This window comes from Phocoena phocoena, chromosome 17 (genome assembly GCF_963924675.1).
Source record: "Phocoena phocoena chromosome 17, mPhoPho1.1, whole genome shotgun sequence".
Classification (NCBI taxonomy): domain Eukaryota; kingdom Metazoa; phylum Chordata; class Mammalia; order Artiodactyla; family Phocoenidae; genus Phocoena; species Phocoena phocoena.
Window position 1 is genome coordinate 80298982 of NC_089235.1, and position 21582 is coordinate 80320563.

Consider the following 21582-nt stretch of genomic DNA (forward strand, 5'->3'; position numbering starts at 1 on the left):
CGCAAAAACTGGCCCACTGTTCATAGTAGCACATTCATAATAGCCAAAAGGTGGAAACAACACGAATAGCCATCAACCTATCCAGAGATAAACAAAATGCAGGTTATCCATACCATGGAATGTTATTCCATGAAATGGAATGAAGAACCAGTACACACTGTAACATGGATAAAACGTTACGCTACGTGAAAGAAGCCAGGCACAAAATTGTATGATTCCATTTATATGAAATATCCAGTATAGGCAAATCCATAGGGACCTAAAGTAGACCAGCGTTTGCCAGGGGCTGGGAATGGAAATGCTCTGAAATGGGTTGTGCTGACCGTTTCACAAGTCTATTAATACACTAAAAACCACTGAATTCTTTCCCTCCCTCCCTCTCCTTCCTTCTCTCTCTCTCTCTCTCTCTCTCTCTCTCTCTCTCACACACACACACACACACACACACACACACACACACACACACACACTATGGTCACCCCAGCCAGAGAGACTAGGGGCCCAAGGTGTGACTTTGACCTTTTTTCTTCATATACTTCCACAATTTTTTTTCTAGCACGTTTTGCTTTTTTTTTTTTAGTATTTACTTCTTTATTTGCCTGCACTGGGTCTTAGTTGAGGCATGCGGGGTCTCCAGTTGCAGCATGTGGACTCTTAGCTGCAGCATGTGGGATGTAGTTCCCTGACCAGGGATCGAACCTGGGCCCCCCGCACTGGGAGCACAGAGTCCTAGCCACTGGACCATCAGGGAAGTCCCAGCACGTTTTGCTTTTGACCATAAACACAGACCAAAAGCCCAACTGCCAGCCTCCGATCCTGCCAGCTGAGCTCTGGCCGCCAAGGATGACACCCATGCTCTCACCCACTCACCCATGCAGGCACCCTGCAAGTGCTGGCTGAGGGCCTGGGGCTGGTGCCAGGGACACAGATAACCAAGCTCAGAGTCCAGGACGGGAGACGGTGGGACACGTGAGGAGGACGTCAGGCGCAATGGCACCAGGCAGGCCCAGGGCCTGACAGGGAGGTGGGGGAACCCTTCCAGCTGAGTCTTAAAGAAAGCACGAGCCCTGCAGCTGCGCTGACACTCCCCACCCCCGCCCGCCTCTCCAGCCCCACCTTCTCTAGACCAATGCAGGCCTTCCAGGTGGGTACCCCCTGCAGGCTGCCTACCCCAGCCCTGCCTGGAGCACTTGCCCCCCCAAACCCCCACCCCACCAACATTCCTCCCCTCTGCCCTCCCCTCTCTACACCCACTGCCCCTCCCCACCCCCATCCACACTGACTCTGCTCCCAGCCCTGATGACACAACCTTGAAGTCTACACACGCCGCCCAGACACTCCCGCTGGAGCTCCCCACGCCCTGCCCTGTACTTCATGCCCTGTCCGCCTGGACAGGCCTTTGGCCCTGCGTGCAAAGAGCTGCCTCGGAAGCTTGGGGGGCTCCTTCCCCACATACCCTTCCCCCGCACCCGAACTCTCGCCCCCGCCCCCAGCCCTGCCCGTGCACCGGGACCACAGGCCCCCCTGGGCTCCCCCAGGCGCCCCGCCTCCGTAACTGTCGCAGGCCAGGCTCTGGAGACCCCGGCCAGCCCACAGGGAGCTCTCCAACCACAGGCCCAGGCGGCCTCAGCCCCGCAGGAATTTGTCCTGGAGCGAAGGCAGGGAGGATGGGGAGGGGCAAGCGGTTCAGGCAGACAGGAAGTGGAGATTGTTCTGGAAGGAGCAGGGCCCAGTGGGGAGGACTGGGGATTTCCAGAGGGAGAGCTGGGGAGTGACACCTCCACTGCTGTGGGGTGGGGGGACATAAAGGTGAGGGGCGAAGAAGCTGGGTCTTGGAGGCAGATGGGCAAGTGCATCTCACGAGCGCGAGCAGGGCAAAGGTGGGGCTGGGGGCGCGTGCAGGTGCGGGGAAGAGGCCAGGAGGCAGAAGCCAGGGCCCTTCGTGGGCCCAGCGGTGGGCCAGAGGTCCCCGAGGGCAGAGCCTGCTAGCGCTTGCGGCGCCCCCCCAGCCCCCAGCAGTCACCCAATGGCGGTGGGATCAGGGGCTTCGCTCTGCTCCCTCACTAGGGGTGGCCTCCTCTCTGGGGCAGGATGGGCCAGGGCCTCAGGCCTCCAGGAGGCCCAAGGGGCTCACAGGATCAGGCCGCGGCCCATAGCCTGGCCGTTTCTGCTCCTCTAGGCCACTCCTGGGCCTTGGCAGTGGCCCCGGCCCAGCCACAGGCACAGCCCCGCCCCCCCCCATTCCCTTGCCTCAAGCCAGGAGGGGAGGTGACTTGGGGTACCCCAGAAGCCTCCCCTCCCCTCGGCCGTCCCCGGCTCCTACGCTCCCACTTCGCCACTCTCACCCGCCCTCGGGCCAGTGCCACACGCTAGGGGGGCTTCACCGTGGCGGTGGCCAGTCCACTTTGGGCACGTGCCCCAGCACCCGCAGGCAGGAACCAGGCGAGCCCGGGAGGGGGCACGGGCCACGGCAGCCCGGTGCGCCCTCACAGCCACCCTGGAAGCCCACAGGGTCCTGTCAGGACTCACTCCTGAGAGATGGGCTGGCATCCCGGGAGTAGAGGGACACAGCTCCTCAGGCTGGGATGCTTCACCTTGATGCCCTGACAGCCTCTGGAACCACACACGGCCCTGCGACGTTATCTGACCGAGGAAGATGCTGGAACAAAGCACTAGTCATTCTGTGTAAGTGTCCCCCACTTTCACTAGAGTGACCAGTTCATAACCAGTTTCGTCCTAGGGTTTGCCAGGAGAGCTGTGGCCCAGTGGGCAGCTGCTTCCTTGCCCTGGACCTGTCCAGGTGGACCCTCCCAGGCCAGGCCAGCCCTCCAGAGGCATACCCTCCCTCCCTGCAGATGCGGCGGTCAGGCTCAGGAGCCCACTGTCACGAGTGTCTCTACCGGGCCCCAGCGAACTGGTCACAGAGGCAAGAGATCGGCGACCACAGTGCTGACAAGGAGAAGCTGACAAGGAGAAGCACACAGCACATCTACCGCCCTGGACCCAGGAAAGCTGTGAGTGGAGGACTGCCTGGTGGAGGCGAGCCCTGGGCCCCGTGAAACCTCCCCTGCTTGCCTGGGTGAGGTCAGTGGATGGACAGCGGCTGCCCAGGCTCCAGGCAAGGTCCCAGCAGGACCTCTCTCCCTGAACTGCCCTTGGGGGCAGAGCCAGCATAACCAGCCATGTGGAGCTGGGACCTGCTCTGGGTCAGCTCTGCCCAGGGCCCCACCTCGACCCTCTCTAAGCCTCTGCGGGCCAGAAGCCAGGGCTGTGTCCACGCCTGCTCAGAGCCCAGCGCCCCAGGCAGCTGGGCTGTGGGCAGCTGACAGCAGTAAGGCCTGGGCAGGTCCAGAGGCCCGAGGGGGTGCGCAGCAGGGCCAGGGGGTTCTGCCAAAGGCACAGAGTGGCTCCTCTGAAGAGGAGGAGGGGGCCGCCCTAAGTTCCCCAGCCCACAGCTGCTCCCCAGGGAACAGTAGAGGGGCGTAACAGGAGTCCCTGCCAAGGCGGGTGGTGGCCTAGGTGCTCACCAACTAGGGGAGGTGAGGAAAGGCAGCAACTATGCGACCCACACTGCCAGGCAGTGGCAGCCACCCGCACCCCTGGGGGAAGCACCTAGCTGAGAGGCAGAGGACAGCTCTGCCTTGAACCACGTGTCTGCTGTGCACAGACTCCGGACACAGGACATTGGCCGGGGCGGGGAGGGGCGGCCCACTCCACCCACCCCACCCACGCCGCACGATGCCTATTAAGGACATGACTATGGGGCTCCGCCGAGCGCGCTGCCTCTTCCTCGGGGGCCGGCGGCCGCGCGGGTCGAGCGAGGCTGGCGGCGGGGGGCGGGGCTGGGCTCCGATCGGGACGACTACCGCGGACGAGGTGTCAGAGGCCAGACTGTCTGGCCGGAGGACCTGTCAGGGCCGGCCAGACGGCAGGCAGCCCGGAGGGGGGGCGGGGGCGCCGTACCTTTGTACTTCTCCCGCACCTCCTCGTAGGCCTGGATGAAATCCTGCTCGTCGGGCGGCGGACGAGGCGGCAGCAGGGCAGCCATGCCGGCGGCAGGCGCGGGACACAGCGGAGCGCTGCGGCGCAGAGCGAGCCTCCTGCCCCCGGCGGCCACTCGGTCCCTGCGGCCGCGCGCGCCGCTTAAAGGGGCCGCCCCCGCCCCGCCCCGCACCCAGGATGCCCCACGGGCGGGCGGGGCCCGGGGGAGAGGCGGCAGCGCGCCCGGGCGCCTCCCGGCGTCGGCTCGGCAGCCGCAGCGGAGCGGGCTGGGAGGCTACGAGTCTGCGTCCCGCGCCCGTCCCGGCGGGCGCACACCCCCTCCCCGCCCCCGCCCCCGCCCCAGTCGCCGGCCTGCGGACAGCCCGAGTTCTCCGCACCCGGCGCTGCAGGGGCACCCTCCGTCCCCAGCCGCGAGCTCTCCACCACCCTGCCAGACCCAGCGACCTCACCTGGCCGCCACCCCCAGCTTCTGCTCCAACCGCCGCTACCTAGGATCCTTCTATTACAACCTGGGAGGTGGAGTGGGGATCTTCAACATGAAACCCTTACACACAAAAACTTAACTACGAATAAAAGGACTGAAATAGGGAATTTACAGAAGGAAAAATGATTGGTTAAAAAAAAAAACCAAATTCTTTGCCACCCATCAGATTGGCAATCCCCCATCTCCCAGTGTTGAGAAATGCCCTCTCCAGAATGCCCCCAGCAGTGTTCCTCTAACTGGAAATGCCACAAACACTGTGGCCAGAAGCCCCACTTCCAGGGCTCAGGGCTAAGAGGGTCGCCAGGCGTACACAAAGAGCGCCCGCAGGGCCTGCTAGTGAAGAGGGTCCAGGGCTGCGAGAGGACATTCAGGGTTCACTTTCACGTGAGTGAAAAAGAACCTCGTCCTTTAACATCCGGATGTGACATGTGAAAAGGACTGGCGGTCCCGTGCCATGTCCACACCGGCTCCCGGGGGTGGGGCAGACAGTGAGGTTTCCCTTCACGCTGTCCCGCTCCCCTGCGTCCCCACAAGCTCTTGCTTGTGCTTCCACCCACAGAGTTCCTTGCTGCCCCCGCCACCATCCTCGCCCAGCACTGGGCTTCCAGGCCTCTTCCCACGCACCTCGGTCCACCCTCCCGGTCTCCTGCAGGGTCAGCCCATCCCCCAGACCCTCATCATCATTCTGTCCTAGCCGACGGGACAGGGTCAGTAGTCCACAGACTGATCCAGAGACCCTCAGCTGGCTCCTCCCTTCCCAGCACGCCCTGCCCAATAGCCTCAAGCCCTAGGTCACCTACTTCTCAAAGGGAGGAGCCACTGTCCAGCTGCCAGCCCGACACTGTCAGGGGCCTTGCACTGGGCCTTCCCCATCCTCCCCGCAAGATTGGCAGCTACTAGAGGGCAAGGCCGGACCCTGGCTCAGGGAGGGGCTGGGGCTCTCGCCAACCAGGTGGCCCCTCCTGTTCTGCTCCTACATGCTTCTACCCACCCCACCCCCATGGTGGCAGCCAAGACCAGGGGCCTCGAAGGCGGCTTTGCCGCAGGATCTCAAGAAAGTGTCATCATCACATCTGGGCACTGGACCCTTGTCCTGAGACCAAGGATGGTGCCAACTCAGCAAGCTCAACCTCAGGCCTCATGCAGCTGACCGGGTGGAGCCAGCAGGTGGCGCTGTGCTGTCTGCAACCACCTGGGACAGGAGAGGCCCTCTCTGACCCGCAGATCACCCTCACGTCTCTCATCCCAGTCCTATACCTGCACAGAGCACACAGCACGTGCTCAGTCAACAAGCAAATGTTTATGAATTGGACAGCCTAAGCTCTTCAGCGTCGTTACCTGCAATGCGGATGACTGCCCGCTCGGCAGGGTCCAAGACACTCCCATTCCCCCCAGGGCCACCTCCGCTTAGCCGGCTCCGCTGTGTTTTCTCCAGGTTCCAGGGCAGTGTGTCCCCAGGGCTGGGCGAGCCACTGCCTCCGTTGGAGCCATCCTCAACCACTGCCCGAACCTCGTGGTCCTCGCCCGACATGGCCTCCTGGAGAGGGAGCGGGGGGGAGGGGGTGTCACACCACCGTGTATGGGGGGGATACTGCATACCGACCACCACATTCTTAACCTAAACATGGACCTCACCCCATCCACCCTGTCATCTGGACACTGACACCCACACCGCTCCTATGTCCCGCTTCATCTACATACTGAACCCCGACCCTCTCAACCCAGACACGGACAACCCTTTGCAGCCATCCACAGCTGGCCTCACCCGCTCCAGCTCATTCCTCCGATACCCACACGGAGACCCCCTCCCAAGACACTGACCTCACTCCCTCCAGTCTATCACTGGGACACTGATACCCCCCCACCCCCCAACATTCACTGCCACTCTCTTCTCTTAGTCACCCAAACACTGACCCCTCCATGCTGTCACCCAGGGGTTCACCCAATCAGAGGACAGATCCCCCCCGCCACCCCGTCACTCGGACACTGGCCTCCGATCCCTCCATCCCAAACCTGGACCCCATCTCCTCTACTCCTCGACTCAGCAAGCAAGCCAGGCCATGAGGAAGCACTGGCTGCTGCCCTCCCCTCCCAGACCCCGCACCTCGCACACTGGCTCTACCTCCAAGCTGTTTGAGCCAATAGCGCTCCCCGTCGCCTTACCCCAGCCCAGCCCCCGCGCAGTCCCACCTCGGTCTCCGCAGTGAACGCCTATAAATAGCCAGAGCCGCATCAGCGTGGGCCGCGGGAGCTGCGCTGCCGCAAGGCTGGGTGGGAGCCCGGGCTGCCCCTCCAGCGGCCCGCCCTGCGCGGAGCTGCCGCGGGGCACCCACACCCGCGCGTGCACGCCCCTCAGCTCCCGGGCCCCACAAGCGCTGCCGTGCAGGAGGTGAATGCGGCTCTGTCCCGGCGGGGCCGGGCTGGCGCGGGGGCACAATGTGGGCTCTGTGCCTCCGCCCCTAGGCTAAGGGCTGGGGAGGAGACGGCGGGCACCGAGCTGGGGGCCACCCTGCCCCGCCCCCTACAGCCCGTCCGCAAGGCGCCTCCGCTCCAGCCCCCCGCCCGGCGCCCCACCGCCAGCCGCACCACCCCAACCGCCTTTCCTGCCCACACCCCGGGCACCGCCCGTCCAGTTCCGCAGTCTCCGCGCGCGGAGGTGGCGTCCTCCCGAGGGAGGATGGGCAGCGACGCAGCCTCTGGTTCCGCGAGGCCTGCGGAGGGAGAGCCCCTACCCCACCCCGCGGCTCCCGCCCGCCGCGCGCCTCTCTGTCCCGGCCCCGGTCTTACGTGCCCGGTGGCTCAGCTCCGCTGGGCTCGGCCAGTGCGGCCGGACGGCTGCTGCCGGGAGAGCTGCGCAGGCTGCGCGGGCGGGGCGAGCCCGGAACCCCGCCCCGGCCGCGAACCGAGCGCCGCCCGTGCGGCCCCTGCGTCCGAGTGCGCGCGGGGCCTGAGCGCGAGCGCAGCTTCTCCCGGGTACCGTCCCCCGCGCGCACCCCCACTGCCCGGCAGGGCCCCCTCCCCGCGCGCAGAGGGCGGGGCGGTCGGCAAGGAGACGTCGTTAGGGAAGCGGAGCGTGCGTGACACTAAGGCGACGCGGGGTCGCTCGGGTGCGCGCCGGGTCCGACCTCTGCCGGCTGCCCAGGGCCGCCCCAAAGCACCAGCGGACTCTGCGCCCCGGCCCCCGCCCCTAGCCACCCCCGCAAACAGGTCGGACCCGAAGCTCGCAGGTCCCCCCGCCTGGTTTCACGTACACGTTTATTCAAACAACACGGTCGCGCTCGGGCGAGGGCCGGCCCCCCTCCTCCTGGGCTCTGCTGACCCCTGGTGGTTGGGCCGGCCCGGGGGTGGGTGGGGGCGGGGAACCCTGCCCGAGCCGTCCTCGCCCGGCCGCCCCTATGGGCACCACTGCGGGAGGTAGGGGCGCCCCCGGGGGCAGCTCGGGCGGGGGAGGGGGCGGTGGGGCTGTGCGGAGCGGGGAGCCTGGGGAGCAGGAGGCCAGCGGCTGGGCCGAGGGGGCGGGGCCTCTAGGGTTAGGTGGCTGGGGAGTTGCTCAAGAGCTCAGGGGGGGTCTCCGGGGGGAGACCGGGACATGTGCTTGCAAGTGATGAGGTGAGTGGGCAGCGCCTGGGTGTCGTGAAAGATGACGAAGATGCTGGGCCGGGGGAGGCAGTCCACCGCGCTGTCGTAGCGCAGGAGCGCGTGGCCGGGGGGCCGCGGGGGGGGTGCCCGCAGCCCGCGGCGGCCCTGCCCGTAGTCGCCGGTCAGCACCCGCGCCACGAACACCGCCTTGTGGCCCTCAGAGTCGGGGGGCGAGTAGCGGTCCAGCACCGACAGGGAGGCGCGCTTGGCGAAGTACACGCCCTGTCCGTAGAGCGTGTCTGCGGGGGGGAGGCACGGGGGTCAGGGTGGTTACGGTGGGCAGAGACCGCGCCCCTTCAGGGACCCAGGCCTCACCGTTGCGGCCGCAAAAGCTGCGGTTGAAGCCGTGCGCGCAGATGTCCGGGACGGTGGCCACCGACGTGCCGTGGTACAGGACCCGCTCCGCCGGCCGCCGGTCACAGCACTGCTCCAGGCGCTCCCGGTGCAGTTCGTACTGCTGCTGCAGCAGCGGGTGCAACACACGCTCCACCTGCGGGCGGCCTCGGTCAGAACCAGGTTATTGTATCCCCTGGGCCACAGGGCACAGGGCTGAGCCCAGGAATCAAGAGCCCTCTCCTGGAGGAGTTCAGGGTCTGGGGAGACCTCACAGCTCCTGTCACGCTCTGCCCAGTAGCAGACATTAGGCGGACGTTCGCCACCTCCACGGAGCCCCAAGTGGCGTTGGAGGGCTTCCAGGGGGGTCTGCGGGTAGGCAGCCCATCCACTCACCAGAACCCTGCACCCACAGCCAGGCCTCTGCAGAGAAAAGCTGAGCTGCCCGCCTGCATTGCCCGCAGGACTTCACTCCCAACACCAGGAGATGCCCCGGACCTCTCAGTGATGGGAGACCAAGGTGACCAACCCAGTAGTCAACTGAAGAGGAGCCAACTCAGGGACCCAAAAAGTTTCTAAAGAAATTCTAACTAGTCACTTCAGAGGGATGCAAATGAATATTATATCCATGAAACAAGACGACCTACTGTGAAAAAGAAACAGTCTGAAAGAGAGTTCTTACATTAAGAATGGAATTGCTGAACTGCATCCAGTGGGTGTGGATAATAACAAGATGATGAAGATGGAGTTCAGGAAGTGACTCAGAGTGCAGAGCTAAAGAAAAGAGTTGGGAACTGTGAGAGGACAGATGAGGGAGGGGGGAGGAGCTCTATGATCTGAGTCATAGGAGCTCCATAAGAAGACACCCAACAGGTGATGGGAGCAAGTGAGGACTTAATGGAAGACAGTTTGCCTGAGCTGAAGGGAGCATCTTCAGATGGAAAGGATCTTGCCATAAAATGCCAAAGACAATGTGGAAAGGCACCTACCTGCTGGGAAAACTTCAACCTTCAAAGTGAAAGAGAAGTCTACAAGCGTCCAGACGCACACGTGCACACACACACACCCCAAAGTCGACATATAGACATGGGAAAAAACCTCACGTTTTCATATTGGGGTCCTCACCAGCAATATTGGATGCTAAGAGACCATAGAAGGATTTTTTTTCTTGCCTTTCCAAGAACAAAAAATTTTAAGGAGGAAACAAAAAGAGTTAAGTCTCTCAAAAGATCTGAAGGAAAACATATTTGGTCTTGAACCCTATATCCAGCCAAACTATTAACGGTGAGGACAAAATAAGGACAGATTAAGGTATGCAAGAACCAGCTGTGCTTAAGTTAACAGAAATATCTTAATAAACACATAGCATCTTTTGTTTGAAAAAAATACCAATATCAAATTATAGTTGCAAATTACTTCTAATTGCAAAAGGCAAAATACGTTTAAAAGTCCAAAATGTTGACTACTCACTCAAGGAGATACTTTTACTACACAGAAAAGGAATCTATGCAAGAAGGTGACACGGTCACCAAGAGTAAGCCAGCAGCCAAGCACCACAGAGAAAAACGAAGAAAGTAAACAAAATCAAGAGCCATTAGTTGGGCATCCCTGGTGGCACAGTGGTTAAGAATCTGCCTGCCAGTGCAGGGGACACAGGTTCAAGCCCTGGTCCAGGATGATCCCACATACCGCGGAGCAACTAAGCCCGTGCGCCACAGCTACTGAGCCTGCGCTCTAGAGCCCACGAGCCACAACTACTGAAGCCCACATGCCACAACTACTGAAGCCTGCAGGCCTAGAGCCTGTGCTCCGCAACAAGAGAAGCCACCGCAATGAAAAGCCCGTGCACTGCAACGAAGAGTAGCCCCAGCTCGCTGCAGCTAGAGAAAGCCCACGCGCACAGCAACGAAGACCCAACGCAGCCTATAAAATAAATAAATAAAATAAGTCTATTATTAAAAAAAAGAGCCATTAGTCCTTGAATCCTAGAATATTCTCTTCCATGCAACATGGTTTCAATAACTAGGTTTTTCATTTCCCCCTTTCCTCTCTGGTCCAGTGGTAAATATTTTTTCATTGTCATTATATTTCGATCAACCTATGGCCCAAGTATGGAGCTTCATGCTTAGAATAGAAGCGTGCCATGCAGAATAGAAGATGACGTTTGTCAACCTTGCCAACTTAAAAATAATGTCACTGGCCAAACTGTGAGATGGAAGAGGGAGGAGGAGGTGAAAGGGGGAAGGGAAGCCCATTCTCCTGATCTTCCGTGCAGGGAGGCAAGAAACAGTCTCTAAAATCGTTAAGTGGAAAAAAGACTCAAGTGTACCACGTAAAGTCACAAAGGTCCTGCTAGAAGAATCAAGCGCACGTGACTAACAGAGCCTCGGGAGGAGCACGTGGCATGAGTGCAGGGCGTCCTCCTCTCTCCAAATGCAGAAGTGACAGCTGCTAAGTCCACCCAGAGTTACAGTGTTCATCCCCAGGAAAGCGGTGGTGGTGCTGCTGGTGGCGGACTGGGCCCGGTCTGGGAAAGGCGTGAGGGTCTGCGTATCTGAACAGATCCGGGTTGCTATTGCTGCTCACCGCCCCCTGCCCCCAGGCCCACCCACCCACAAGTTGGTGCGTCAAGAGGGCCACCTGGCTTCCCACGCACCGGGAGCCCAGCTCTCCACCGCCCTGAGATTCCTTCCCCTGAGCCGGAAGCACTCAGCCCTGCACTCTGCTCCAGCTCCTCTCTGCCCCCTCGCTTCCGCAGCCAGCTCATTTCAGCCTGGCCCAGCTCTCACCTCCCGCCGCTCTCCACCCCTGCCTGGCGCACAGCCCCTCCTCAGTCCTTCCTTCCGGCCCTGCAGGCGCTCCGGCCCTCGCTGCCTCCAGCACCGCGCCTCTGAGCCCCTCCTTCTCAGCCTCCGCTTCCCACCTGCCTGGGTGGCCAGGGCTCACTGGGGCTCCCAGAGCTTCATTCGGGTCCCCCACCCGTGGTGCCCAGCCCTTTCCGCAACCCAACCGTGCTCAGAGTTGCCACATTCAACAAGTGAAAATGTAGGAGGAGGCTGCCTCACTGCAGCCAGCCCTCTTCCTGCTGGAGCAGACCCCTTGGGAGGCAGACGGGCCCCAGAACAGCACCCGGGACAACTGGGGGAATGAGTCATCCTCACAGTAGCCACGAGATGGCATCACCACCCCATGTTCTCGAGGAAGAAACTGTGGCCGGCATCGGCTGTACCGGCGAAGTGGGGACCTGTGCTGGGACCCCCTAAGCTCTACAGCCTTCTGTCTCTCTGGCCGCACACTCGTGAACACACTTCGGGCAGGGAACGGGGCTGCGGAGCCCTGGTGCTCCCCTGCCCCCGAACAGCTTTCAGCCTGCTGGGCAGCTTCTGGCCAGCCGGTCCTGACACAGGCAAGAGAGATAGCCCACAGGCTCTGCAAGGCCAAGATGGTGTCAGGAGCCCAGGAGGCCAGAGGCTGGCAAGGCAGGGCGTGGACTCACCTGGACAACACGGATCCTGCCGTGAGCAGCGTCCAGTGTGTCGTAGAAGGCCTGCACTACCGTATGGAACTCACTGCTGCTCTCGGCCACACACTCCAGCCTGCCCAAGGGCTCCCTCGGCCTCTGCTGTGGCACTGACACACAGGGAGAAAGGGGGTGCGGGCCATGCCTGGGGCACCGGTCCACCCTGCCCTCCGCCATGCGGGCCGCAGACTCACAAGTGGGGCCCGAAGCCTCCAAGGGAAAGGCCAAGCTCTGATCCCGGGGGCCAGCCCACAGCGCTGCTAAGTGGTGGGCCGCACGGGTGGGCTGGGTCCCAAAGCCACGGAGGACGATGCGGTCACCACGAAGGGCAACGCTCACGCCGTGGCGCCGCTCCAGGTGGGCGCACAGCTCCGCGGGCAGCACGCAGCCCTGGGGCCCCACCGTCTCCTCCCGGAGGTGCACTTCCAAGGCCGCCTCTAGGGCCCGGTCCAGCTCATCCATATCCTGCTCAAAGGCCGCGTGCACCTCCAGCTGGGCCCAGCTACCAGGCCCCCCACCCCGGGGCTCCAGTTCTTCCTCCAGCGGGGGCGGCTGGAGTGAGAGGGCCAGGGCCCACTGCAGCGCCACAGCCTCCTCCCGCTCAGCCACCTGGCCTTGTGGCTCCAGTGAGCGGCAGAGAGCCAGCTGCAGCTCAGCCTCCTCCTGCAGCCGCCCAGGCACCCCGGTGCGGGGCGCCACGGGCCCCTCCCCAGCCCTGGGAGTCTTCTCCTCCTCCGGCTGCCCTGCGGGCTCCTCCTCCCTCAGCTCCAGTGGCAGCCAGTCTTCCCCATCCAGGCCCTCCAGGGCGGCCAGCAGCTCTCGGACCTCCTCTGGGAACAGGGAGAGGCACCGGGTCAGGGGTCAAGTCCAGCCAGGATGGGGCTGAAGGAGAGGACTGGTCAGGGGCCGGGTGGAAGATGGAGACAGGGTTAGAGGGTATATGGTCACAGGGCAGAGCAGCAGGGGGTGAGGTCAAGAAAGGGCCGCAGGATGTGCCGGGGTCCCCCGGGAGCCCTACCTAGGCTCACATTCTCCTGGCCACCGTCTGTACTGTCTGGAGGCCACAGGGTGTGGGAGTGGCCAGGGAGCACCTGTAGGGCCTCAGTGGGGTCCACCTGTTGGGAAAGAATGCCAGTACCCCCCAGACACATACCCCTCCCAGGCCTCTGAGCAAGGGTGGAGGAGGTACGGGGGTGCTGAGGAGTGAAAAAGGGGAGGGGAGGGCTCCATGTCTACCTCTCCCAGGTCTGTGTCCAGGGCAGCCCTGGCCAGACGTTCTGTCCCAAAGACGCACTGGAACTGAGCCTCCATCCCCCGCAGAAGGTGCTGCCCCTCTGGGCTCAGCAGGAACCTGGCACTGCCTGGGTGCTTCAGGCTCAGCACGTGACAGCTCACGCTGCCCAGCAGACTTTGCAGGAACTCCTCGGCTGCCTGGCATGGGGCCAGGGCTCCGCAGAGCTGCAGGACCACGGGGCGGGGTGAGGAGGAGCACTTGGCAGGTTTGGGGCACAGGAGAGGCACCCAGAGCCCCCAGTAGTAGAGGTGAGGAATCCTCAGGGGTCGCTTACCCGAAATCCAGTCATATCTGATCCCTCGAGTGGGAAGAGGGCGACGTCTCCCAGGCCAGCAAGAAGGTCCTCGTGATAGAGTTGAATGAAGCGCATTGCTCCCAGCTCCATCGGCAGCACTGCCTCCACCAGGCCCTCCTGCCCCGGTGACCCTACAGGGCCCAGGCTCATTGACACCACCTGCTCCAGAGACTCCACGGCAATCTCCACTGGGCCTGGAGACCCCGTAGGCCCCGGGCTCACCAACCCCTCCTGTTCGGAAGACCCCACGGGCCTAGAGCTGACTGGCCTGGCCTGTCCCAGAGAGGACCTGTCCCAGAGATGCCCTGTCCTCAGCAAGGCTCCTGTTTGCCCCGGTGCCTCCTCAGAGCCCAATGTCACATTCCCTGCACAATTCTGTGCCCTTGCTGGCCCTCCAGCCTCCAGGAGAGCATGCTTGGGGGCCCCAGGCCCCAACTCGGCCAAGCGGTTCCCTCCACTGGTGTGCTCACTGAGCTCCTCGGGCTCCAGGACATCGTAGTGGGGGACAAGGATCAGCTCTGAACCCTGCAGCTGGTGGGCCCGCTGCAGCACCCGTTCGGCCACTTGGAGGAAGGGAAAGGACAGAAGTCGTCAGGGCTCCAAGGTATAGGGAGGGTGGGCCGCCCTGTCCAGCCCCACTCACCCTGCCACTGCTGGAAGGAAGCGATGGTGCCCAGGTGCCCTGGCAGGCTGCGCACGCCCTCCAGGGGCCCCCCGCCACTGCGGCGCTCATTCTCCAGGTACAGCTCCAGCAGCAGCAGGTCTGCAGGGGGGTTGCCACCCACGACACGCACCGCCCGGGCCTGAGGCACCCAGGCCAGGGAGACCTCAGCCCCCTTCAGGCCCAGGGACTGGGCGTGCTCCTCCAGGACACGGGCTTCTGTGGGGAGGGTGCAAGTCAGCTCGGGGCATCTCCCCTGAAAGGCACGTCTGCCCCAATCCCGCCTCTCACCTGCGTCTGAAAGGGGCTTGGGCAGCTGCACCAGGGCCCGGTCTGGTCGGGGACTGGCCAGGGCACGGCACGGCTGCACTGGCTGCCCTGCGGCACAAAGCAGGGCCTGGACATACTGCTCCAGGTGCTGGGGTCCCGTGCCAGCAGACAGTCCTTGGAGCAGTAGGCGCGAAGGGGCGCGTGGTGGGGCAGGCCGCAGGCTCAGCCGAGCGCCGTGCAGAGTGTGCTCCTCCTGGGCCAAGACCCTCGCTGCATCTGCAGGCAGGGGGAGGGGGTGTCAGGGCCGGCGGCCGATGGGGGCCCAGGCTGCCCCTTTGCATGGGTCCACTCACCTGCAGCCTCCTGGAAGGTGAGGATGCCCCCGCGGCCAAGTCTCTGCCAACTCGACACAGGTCCACCCCCAGAGCTTCGACGGTTCTCGAAATAGAGCGTGAGCAGCTCGTCTGGGACGTCGGGGGGGCAGGCCTCTGAGTTCCACGGCTGCCCCCAGCTCCGCCTCTTCCTCGCTCATCATCACAGCCTGGGCCGAAGGAACAGGTGGGGTAGCAGCCCACAGCCCCGCCTCACCCCTCGCAGGCCCCTGAGCAGCGTTCCCTGGCACCCCCGTCACTGTGGGGCTGGCCCACATCCCGCACTCACGCTCCCCCAGCTGCCTGGGCCCCAGCAGCCTAGGCCTTCAGCCGGACTCCTTCCCCTTTGCCCTAAAGCCAAAGGGCTGGGACAAGAAAACAAAAGTGAAACCGTTGGAGGGAGGGAGGGGCCCACTGTGCCGGGGAGAGCATCTGCCTCTCCGGTGCTTCCCTTCTCAGGCCCCTCCTGCAGAACTTTCCAGCCCCACCCCCAGCTCCTCAGCCCTCTGCCCAGCCCACCTGCCCCACCTGTCTGACCTCAGCCCAGTGGCTGGCAGGGTGGGGCACGTGTAGGCTCACCGTCCTCCACTCCCGTGGGCCTGGCCCTGTGAACCTCAGTACGGCCGGTCACCCTCCCTGGTAAATCCACACGGGGGGCTCGAATCATCGCCCTCCACTCAAGACCTCAAGCCTCTGTGTTACCCTCCCCCACTGCATGAGCACCTTGGGGCTCTGGCTGGCCTGGCTAAGGCTGGCTTTCAACTCGCCCCAGCAAGCTGGGCGACGGCACCCGCACTCACCCTTAAACAACACACAGGGGACCGACCTCCCACCCCGCAAGGGTGGGTCGGCAGTTCCCACTCCTGACCTACAAGAGCTTCCTCCCCGCCTCCCCAGCCTACACTGTCCTCGGAGGTGGCAGCTGCACCAAGGCTGACCCCAGAAGAGGCTGATGCTGTGCTCACGGGCCTTGCTGCAGCACATCCCTGAGACAGAGGGGACGTGGAGCCTCATGCTCGGCTGTACCTTTACAGTCCACAATCCCTCTTGCTGCCGCCGAGTACCCCCCTTGCCTGTGCTCCATTGGCTTCCAGCCTCTCAGAGAGTTGTGCCCCCCACTGCTCTCCATCTCGCCCCTCCCACTTATCCCTCAGCCACTAAAACCCAGCCTCTGGCCCTGCTACTTCTCCAAGGAATTGAGGACCTGTCCAGTCTGTGCCCCGAGCTGTACACCCAGCACCCTGGCTGCCCCCACCCTGATCTGAGCCTCCATCATCTCTTGCCTGGATCACTACTCTGACCTCTTAACTGATCTCTCTCTGCCACTCCTGCCCACTCGCACTGTCCCTCCTCAACAGAGGGCCACGTGAGCCTTCTAAGTGGCACCGACAGCTGCTACAGCTGGGTCCACAGTAAAGCCAAAGTCCTTTGGAGGACCTGCCAGGCTGGATTGACCGGGCCCCAGTCTCTTCTGCTGCATCCCCCCTGCATCCCATCCTCCGTCAGGAACTGTGACTTGCACGGGCCCCTCCTAGGGCCCTGGCCTCAACTTCATATTTGTCATTTTTAATTAGTTTTCTTAAAAAAAGACCCCTCAAACTGTATGAGCTTCTAGTTCTACAAAACCTGAAGTCATCCCTGCCTGCTCTGTATTTTCTCCTCTCATGGAACTCATCGTCTTCTAACATGCTGTATAATTTACTTATTACACCAATCCCTGCTACCACAGGCAGCAGTGTGCTGGAGCAACTCACATCGTGACTACATCGTTCAATTTTTAGGAGTCTTTGTGAATCAGCTGTTAAACTGGTGGTCGCTTGAAATCAGCCACCATGGGGCATTTATATGAAGGACAACTGCAAAGGCACAGCTCAGGGTTTGCCCTCCCTGGGGCCCGCCGTTCAACGATGAACCAGCACACCAGCTGCATAGGACAGAGCCTCTTCCCAATCACTGCTGGGCCTGGGAGAGGCCACTGTCCAAAAGGCCGGAAAGTACAGTAAGATTCCTAGGCCCCAGGTGGACAGGCACTCCTGCAGAGGGCTCCAGGGGACCACGTCACAGGGATGTCCCTGGAGGTGGCAGGCAGCACTTCCTCAGGACCGCTGAAGCCGAGGGAATTTAACTTGGCCTCCAGTCCTGGGGCATCTCTAAGCCTCAGCCCCTTAGCAGCGAAACAGGGCTAAGAATGCCACCCTTACAGCTTGTGGTACTGTGATCAAGACAAGTAAGGGTAACTGGTCTAGTAGGGACCTGGACTCGTTTCCTAGAGAGGATAGAGCATTTAAAGAATTAGGCCTCTTGCTTTGGAATAGACCTGGATGAAAGGGGAAGCGGAGTTTTAAGGCCAAGGAGGGATGGAGAGTGCTTGTCAGACTTAGCAAATCCCAGATTTAGGAATAAATTTCTCAAAATTCCCTGACCCAAATTGGAGAGGCTAGGTCTCAGCCTCCAGAGGTCTACAGCCCTCACGGCCCAAGGCCACCCCTCAGCGGACAGGACGGGACGCGGGTCTCAGGCCTGGGGCTCGGAAAGAAGCCAGCAGGGAAACCCAGTCGGGTAGGGTCCATCCGGGAGAAGCCCCCGCGTTCCCCGCGGAGCCCAGCCCACGGCCCCGCCCCCGCGCCGCCGGCCCCGCCCCGTCACAAGGCCCCGCTGCGTCTCCCGAGCCGCAGGCGCAAGCCCAGCCCAGCCGGCCGCGGAGCGGGTGCGGGTGCGGGCGCGGGCACAGCGGCCGTCGACCGCGCGGCCGCGCAGCGGACACCGGGCGCACAGGCCTGAGGCGACTCGCGCGACTGGTGAGTCCCCGGCCCTAGCCCAGCAGCGTGTCTACTCGCTCAGCCGGCCGGCCACTGCCGCCCCCGCGCGGGCCCTGCGCAGCAGACAGGCGTTGCGGTGGGTCAGTCGGTCCCGCCGGGCGCGCGGCCCGCGGGGGCCGGGGGGCGGTGGCGGCGGGGCCGGGAAGCCGGAGGGCCCAGGGCGAGCGGGGGCGGCGCACTGCGGCGACAGCCGGACGGGCGGTCCGAGCGCCCCCCGAACGGGCAGGAGGGCCCACCCCGCCCTCGGTGCGGGTTCCGTGGCCGCCGCCACCACCCGCCTCGTCCCCACGTCCGCTTTGTTCCCCCGCACGCCCTCTGGTCGCTTCCATCCCCCACCGCCCCATCCCCCCCGCAACCCGCTGTTCCTGGCATACCCCGCTGGCAGGCACCCCGGCAGCCGATCCAGGCCTGCTGCCCCCACCCCGGGAGCGAGGGACGCTAGGGCCCTGCTCTTGGAGGGGGTAGTCAGGGTTCTGGCTGGTCACAGATGGCGTGGGGATTTCCTGGGATAGAAATAGCCGCCGGCTCTGGCCCCTTAAAGCTGCTTAAGGGGCGGGATGTGAAGGGGAGGGTCCGGGCACACCCCCGCACCTCCCCGACCGCGCCCCCAGCCCCGACCCGCGCTGAGCTCTGACCCGGAGAGGCCAGCAGCGGTGAGACGGCCCCTCCAGTTGCTTGCAAGAAACGGCAGAAGCCCCAAATCCTGGGGCTGCCAAAGTCATCCCCTCGTCCATCCCCTCCTCCATCTTTGGGGTCGGCCTGTAGGGGCCCCTCCTGAAGCCACACGGCCAGCCACCCGATACCCACCCGCCTCTCCTGGCCCCCCAGCTCGGGCTCCGGACAGCCCTGGGGCAAAGGTCACGAAACCCCCTCCTTCCGTCCCGTTTCCCGGTAGCAGGTGGAGAGGCCCCTGGCTGGTTCCTGTCACCTCAGGGCTAACCGTTCTCTCTCTGTCCTCTAGGGGGAGACCACAGAACCTGAGGCCATGTCCCATGAAAAGAGTTTCTTGGTGTCTGGGGACAGCTATCCTCCCCCCAACCCTGGATATCCTGGGGGGCCCCAGCCCTCCTTGCCTCCCTACCCAGGGGCCCCTTACCCACAGCCCCCGTTCCAGCCTTCCCCCTATGGCCAGCCAGGGTATCCCCAGGGCCCCAGCCCCTACCCCCAGGGGGGCTACCCCCAGGGCCCCTACCCCCCAGGAGGCTACCCCCAGGGCCCCTACCCCCCAGGAGGCTACCCCCAGGGCCCCTACCCCCCAGGGGGCTACCCTCAGGGGCCGCATCCACAGAGCCCCTTTCCCCCCAACCCCTATGGACAACCACAGGCCTTCCCAGCACAGGATTCCGGCAGTGAGTAGTGGGGCAGGGGCGGGGGAGGGCAGGGGCTCCTGGCACCAGTGAGGGGTGCCGACCCAGCTCGTCGTGCTCCTCAGCACCTCAGCATGGGAACTATCACGAGGAGGGTCCCCCATCTTACTACGACAACCAGGACTTCCCTGCCACCAACTGGGATGACAAGAGCATCCGACAGGCCTTCATCCGGAAGGTGGGCCACAGGGGCTGCGGAGGGCGTGGGCAGCTGTGCTGGCCGGAGCTCTGAGCCGCCTCCCTCCCCAGGTGTTCCTGGTGCTGACCCTGCAGCTGTCCGTGACTCTGTCCACCGTGGCCGTGTTCACGTTCGTCGGCGAGGTGAAGGGCTTTGTCCGGGAGAACGTCTGGACCTACTACGTCTCCTACGCCGTCTTCTTCATCTCCCTCATTGTCCTCAGCTGCTGTGGGGACTTCCGGCGAAAGCACCCCTGGAACCTCGTTGCCCTGGTAACCCCCAGACCCTGAGGCCTTCACACCCCGTGACTCACGCTTTGGAGCAACAGAGGGGGACAGGGGTGGGGTGGGGTGGGGGTGGGGCAGCGGCTCCACATGCTCAAGTCTCCGTCTCCCCTCAGTCGGTCCTGACCGTCAGCCTGTCCTACATGGTGGGCATGATCGCCAGCTTCTACAATACTGAGGCGGTCATCATGGCCGTAGGCATCACCACGACCGTCTGCTTCACGGTGGTCATCTTCTCCATGCAGGTAAGGGGCCCCCCGAGGCAGGGCCGCCGGTCCTGAGGGCCCAGAGGCCTTCCAGGGCTGCGGCACCCAGGCCCCATGTGCCCCTGTGCCCTCAGACGCGCTACGACTTCACGTCGTGCGTGGGCGTGCTGCTGGTGAGCATGGCGGTGCTCCTCGTCTTCGCCATCCTCTGCATCTTTGTCCGCAACCGCATCCTGGAGATCGTGTACGCCTCACTCGGCGCTCTGCTCTTCACCTGCGTGAGTGATCGGGGTGGGCAGCGTGGGTGGATGCTGGGCGGGGCGGGATGTCTTTCAACATGACCGTGCTGCCACCCCCAGTTCCTGGCAGTGGACACCCAGCTGCTGCTGGGGAACAAGCAGCTGTCCCTGAGCCCAGAAGAGTACGTGTTTGCCGCGCTGAACCTGTACACGGACATCATCAACATCTTCCTGTATATCCTTACCATCATTGGCCGTGCCAAGGAGTAGCCCGAGCCCCTGGCACATGCGGGGCCCCACTCAGGTGGCATGGCTGGCCTGGACCCTGCCCCCAGCGTGGCAGTTCCTCTGTACCTCCCCTCTCTCATCCCCGCGCACAGCCTGGGACAGAGGGAGCCCCTCCCCAACCCTCCTGTGTGTACACTGCAGACACTTCTGTTCGGACCCGCTGTGGCCAGCATGGCCCCTTGTAGCCCTCCCGCTCTGCCAGAGGGCAGTGGGGCCAGGTTTCTGTGCCACCTCCTGCCCACTCAGTGTTGCATGAGCCCTGTCTGCCAGCCCACCCCAGGTCTGGGGGCAACACCAGGTCCCAGGGGAGAGGGATGGAGCCAAGAGGTGAGGGGGCGCGTCCCCCCTCCTGTCCCAGCTCCCCCGCCTGCCATAAAGTGTCCCTTTCCCCTCCCCAGCCCCATACTAGAGTGCTGCCCTCTGGGGGACCTGCGGGGTGTGAGGGGTCCCTTGTGTCCCTGTGCTGAGCCCTGAGGGCAGAGAGGACAGGTATGTTTCAGGGGAGGAGGACGCCTTCCTCTCATTCTGCTGTCTTTAAACAATAAATGGGACCTTCTGCGCTCTGTGTTCTCTTCATCACTGTCGTCACTGCCACTTCCTCCACAAGGTGGGGAGGGGTCTAGGCACTGCCAGTGTGAGGCAGCGAGCAGGACAGGCGTGGACGGCGGGGCTTGGCTCGGGGTGGAGGTCGTGGAGGTTAACGACAGCAGCTAATCTTTCTCTCTCGGTGCTTCCACCTCCGTTTTTGCAATCTTCCCAGCCACGTCATGAGCTGTATGCCGGGATTCCCAGCTGATGGACGGGGACCCTAAGGCTCCCGGTGGTTACGCGCGGTGCTTGGGTCACACGGTGTCTGCCACTCGTGCCTGGGAACTGCATGGCATGATGGGGAGGCGGGGGCTGCGACACCCTCATCATCTCGCCTCGGGCCTGATGGGCAGCGGCATAGGTCACTGACCGCCCCCAGGCAGGCCTGTCCTGCTCCTCTGGCTCTGAAAGGCCCCCAGGGAGCCCATCAGCGGGCACCTGACACGCAGCCCAGGCCTGGCTCAGATGAAGGCCCTCCACACCCCTTCCCCCTCCCCCGCGAGAAACCTGCACACCGGAGCCCCCAGGGGAGGCTCTGAGGGCCCCTGGCCTGCCTCTGGCACCTTCCGCAGCTCTCCAGGCCCCACCCTGCCGTGGCCCTCAGCCTCAGCTGGTTCTGCGCGGCCTCCCCCGTGGCTCGTGCTGTCTCAGCTCCAGAGCCGTCCACACCTACCCCTGGCCCTGGGATATGCGCTCAGAGGTCAGCCAGCTGTCCTTATCCTCAGCCTCCCACAGAGGGGTCCC

At 63.4% G+C, this 21582-nt stretch overlaps 3 protein-coding genes across 6 annotated transcripts in view; 1 reads left to right on the forward strand and 2 right to left on the reverse strand.

The window, feature by feature from the left end:
* LOC136137009 (plectin) overlaps window positions 1-6017 on the reverse strand; it is a 56053-nt gene extending 50036 nt beyond the window's left edge. For 2 of the 3 annotated variants that reach the window (XM_065895272.1, XM_065895265.1), the window contains exon 1: window positions 5825-6017. In XM_065895272.1, the coding sequence (XP_065751344.1) occupies window positions 5825-6017 (193 nt within the window). Of the gene's footprint in view, window positions 1-3963; window positions 4049-5824 lie in introns of those variants that run through there. The other variant, XM_065895269.1, reaches the window with a different exon arrangement.
* A 2027-nt stretch (window positions 6018-8044) lies between these two features.
* Window positions 8045-15033, reverse strand: PARP10 (poly(ADP-ribose) polymerase family member 10). Its single transcript, XM_065895165.1, is given in 11 exon segments — window positions 8045-8364; window positions 8441-8615; window positions 11955-12088; window positions 12173-12808; window positions 12997-13093; window positions 13215-13436; window positions 13547-14130; window positions 14211-14447; window positions 14520-14774; window positions 14852-14969; window positions 14971-15033. Coding segments are annotated over 11 exon segments (2841 nt in total).
* Window positions 15034-17537: 2504 nt separating this feature from the next.
* On the forward strand, window positions 17538-20813 carry GRINA (glutamate ionotropic receptor NMDA type subunit associated protein 1). 2 transcript variants are annotated; one of them, XM_065895331.1, is made up of 8 exons: window positions 17538-17667; window positions 18650-18860; window positions 18891-19037; window positions 19121-19233; window positions 19305-19505; window positions 19634-19762; window positions 19858-20001; window positions 20083-20813. In XM_065895331.1, the coding sequence occupies exons 2-8, from the start codon at window positions 18674-18676 to the stop codon at window positions 20230-20232; spliced, it is 1071 nt and encodes a 356-aa protein (XP_065751403.1). In that variant the 5' UTR covers window positions 17538-17667; window positions 18650-18673; the 3' UTR covers window positions 20233-20813. The 2 variants fall into 2 exon arrangements, with proteins under 2 accessions (XP_065751403.1, XP_065751402.1); XM_065895330.1 differs by lacking the exon at window positions 17538-17667 and having other exon boundaries at window positions 18656-19037.
* The last annotated feature ends 769 nt before the right edge of the window (window positions 20814-21582 follow it).

What these genes read in the sequence shown, in the direction of transcription:
- GRINA (XM_065895330.1), top strand. Translation starts at nt 18,674, where the DNA reads ATGTCCCATGAAAAGAGTTTCTTGGTGTCTGGGGACAGCTATCCTCCC. An exon ending in CCTGGAACCTCGTTGCCCTG is followed by an intron (nt 19,506 to 19,633) that starts GTAACCCCCAGA and finishes GTCTCCCCTCAG; the next exon opens with TCGGTCCTGACCGTCAGCCT. An exon ending in GCGCTCTGCTCTTCACCTGC is followed by an intron (nt 20,002 to 20,082) that starts GTGAGTGATCGG and finishes TGCCACCCCCAG; the next exon opens with TTCCTGGCAGTGGACACCCA.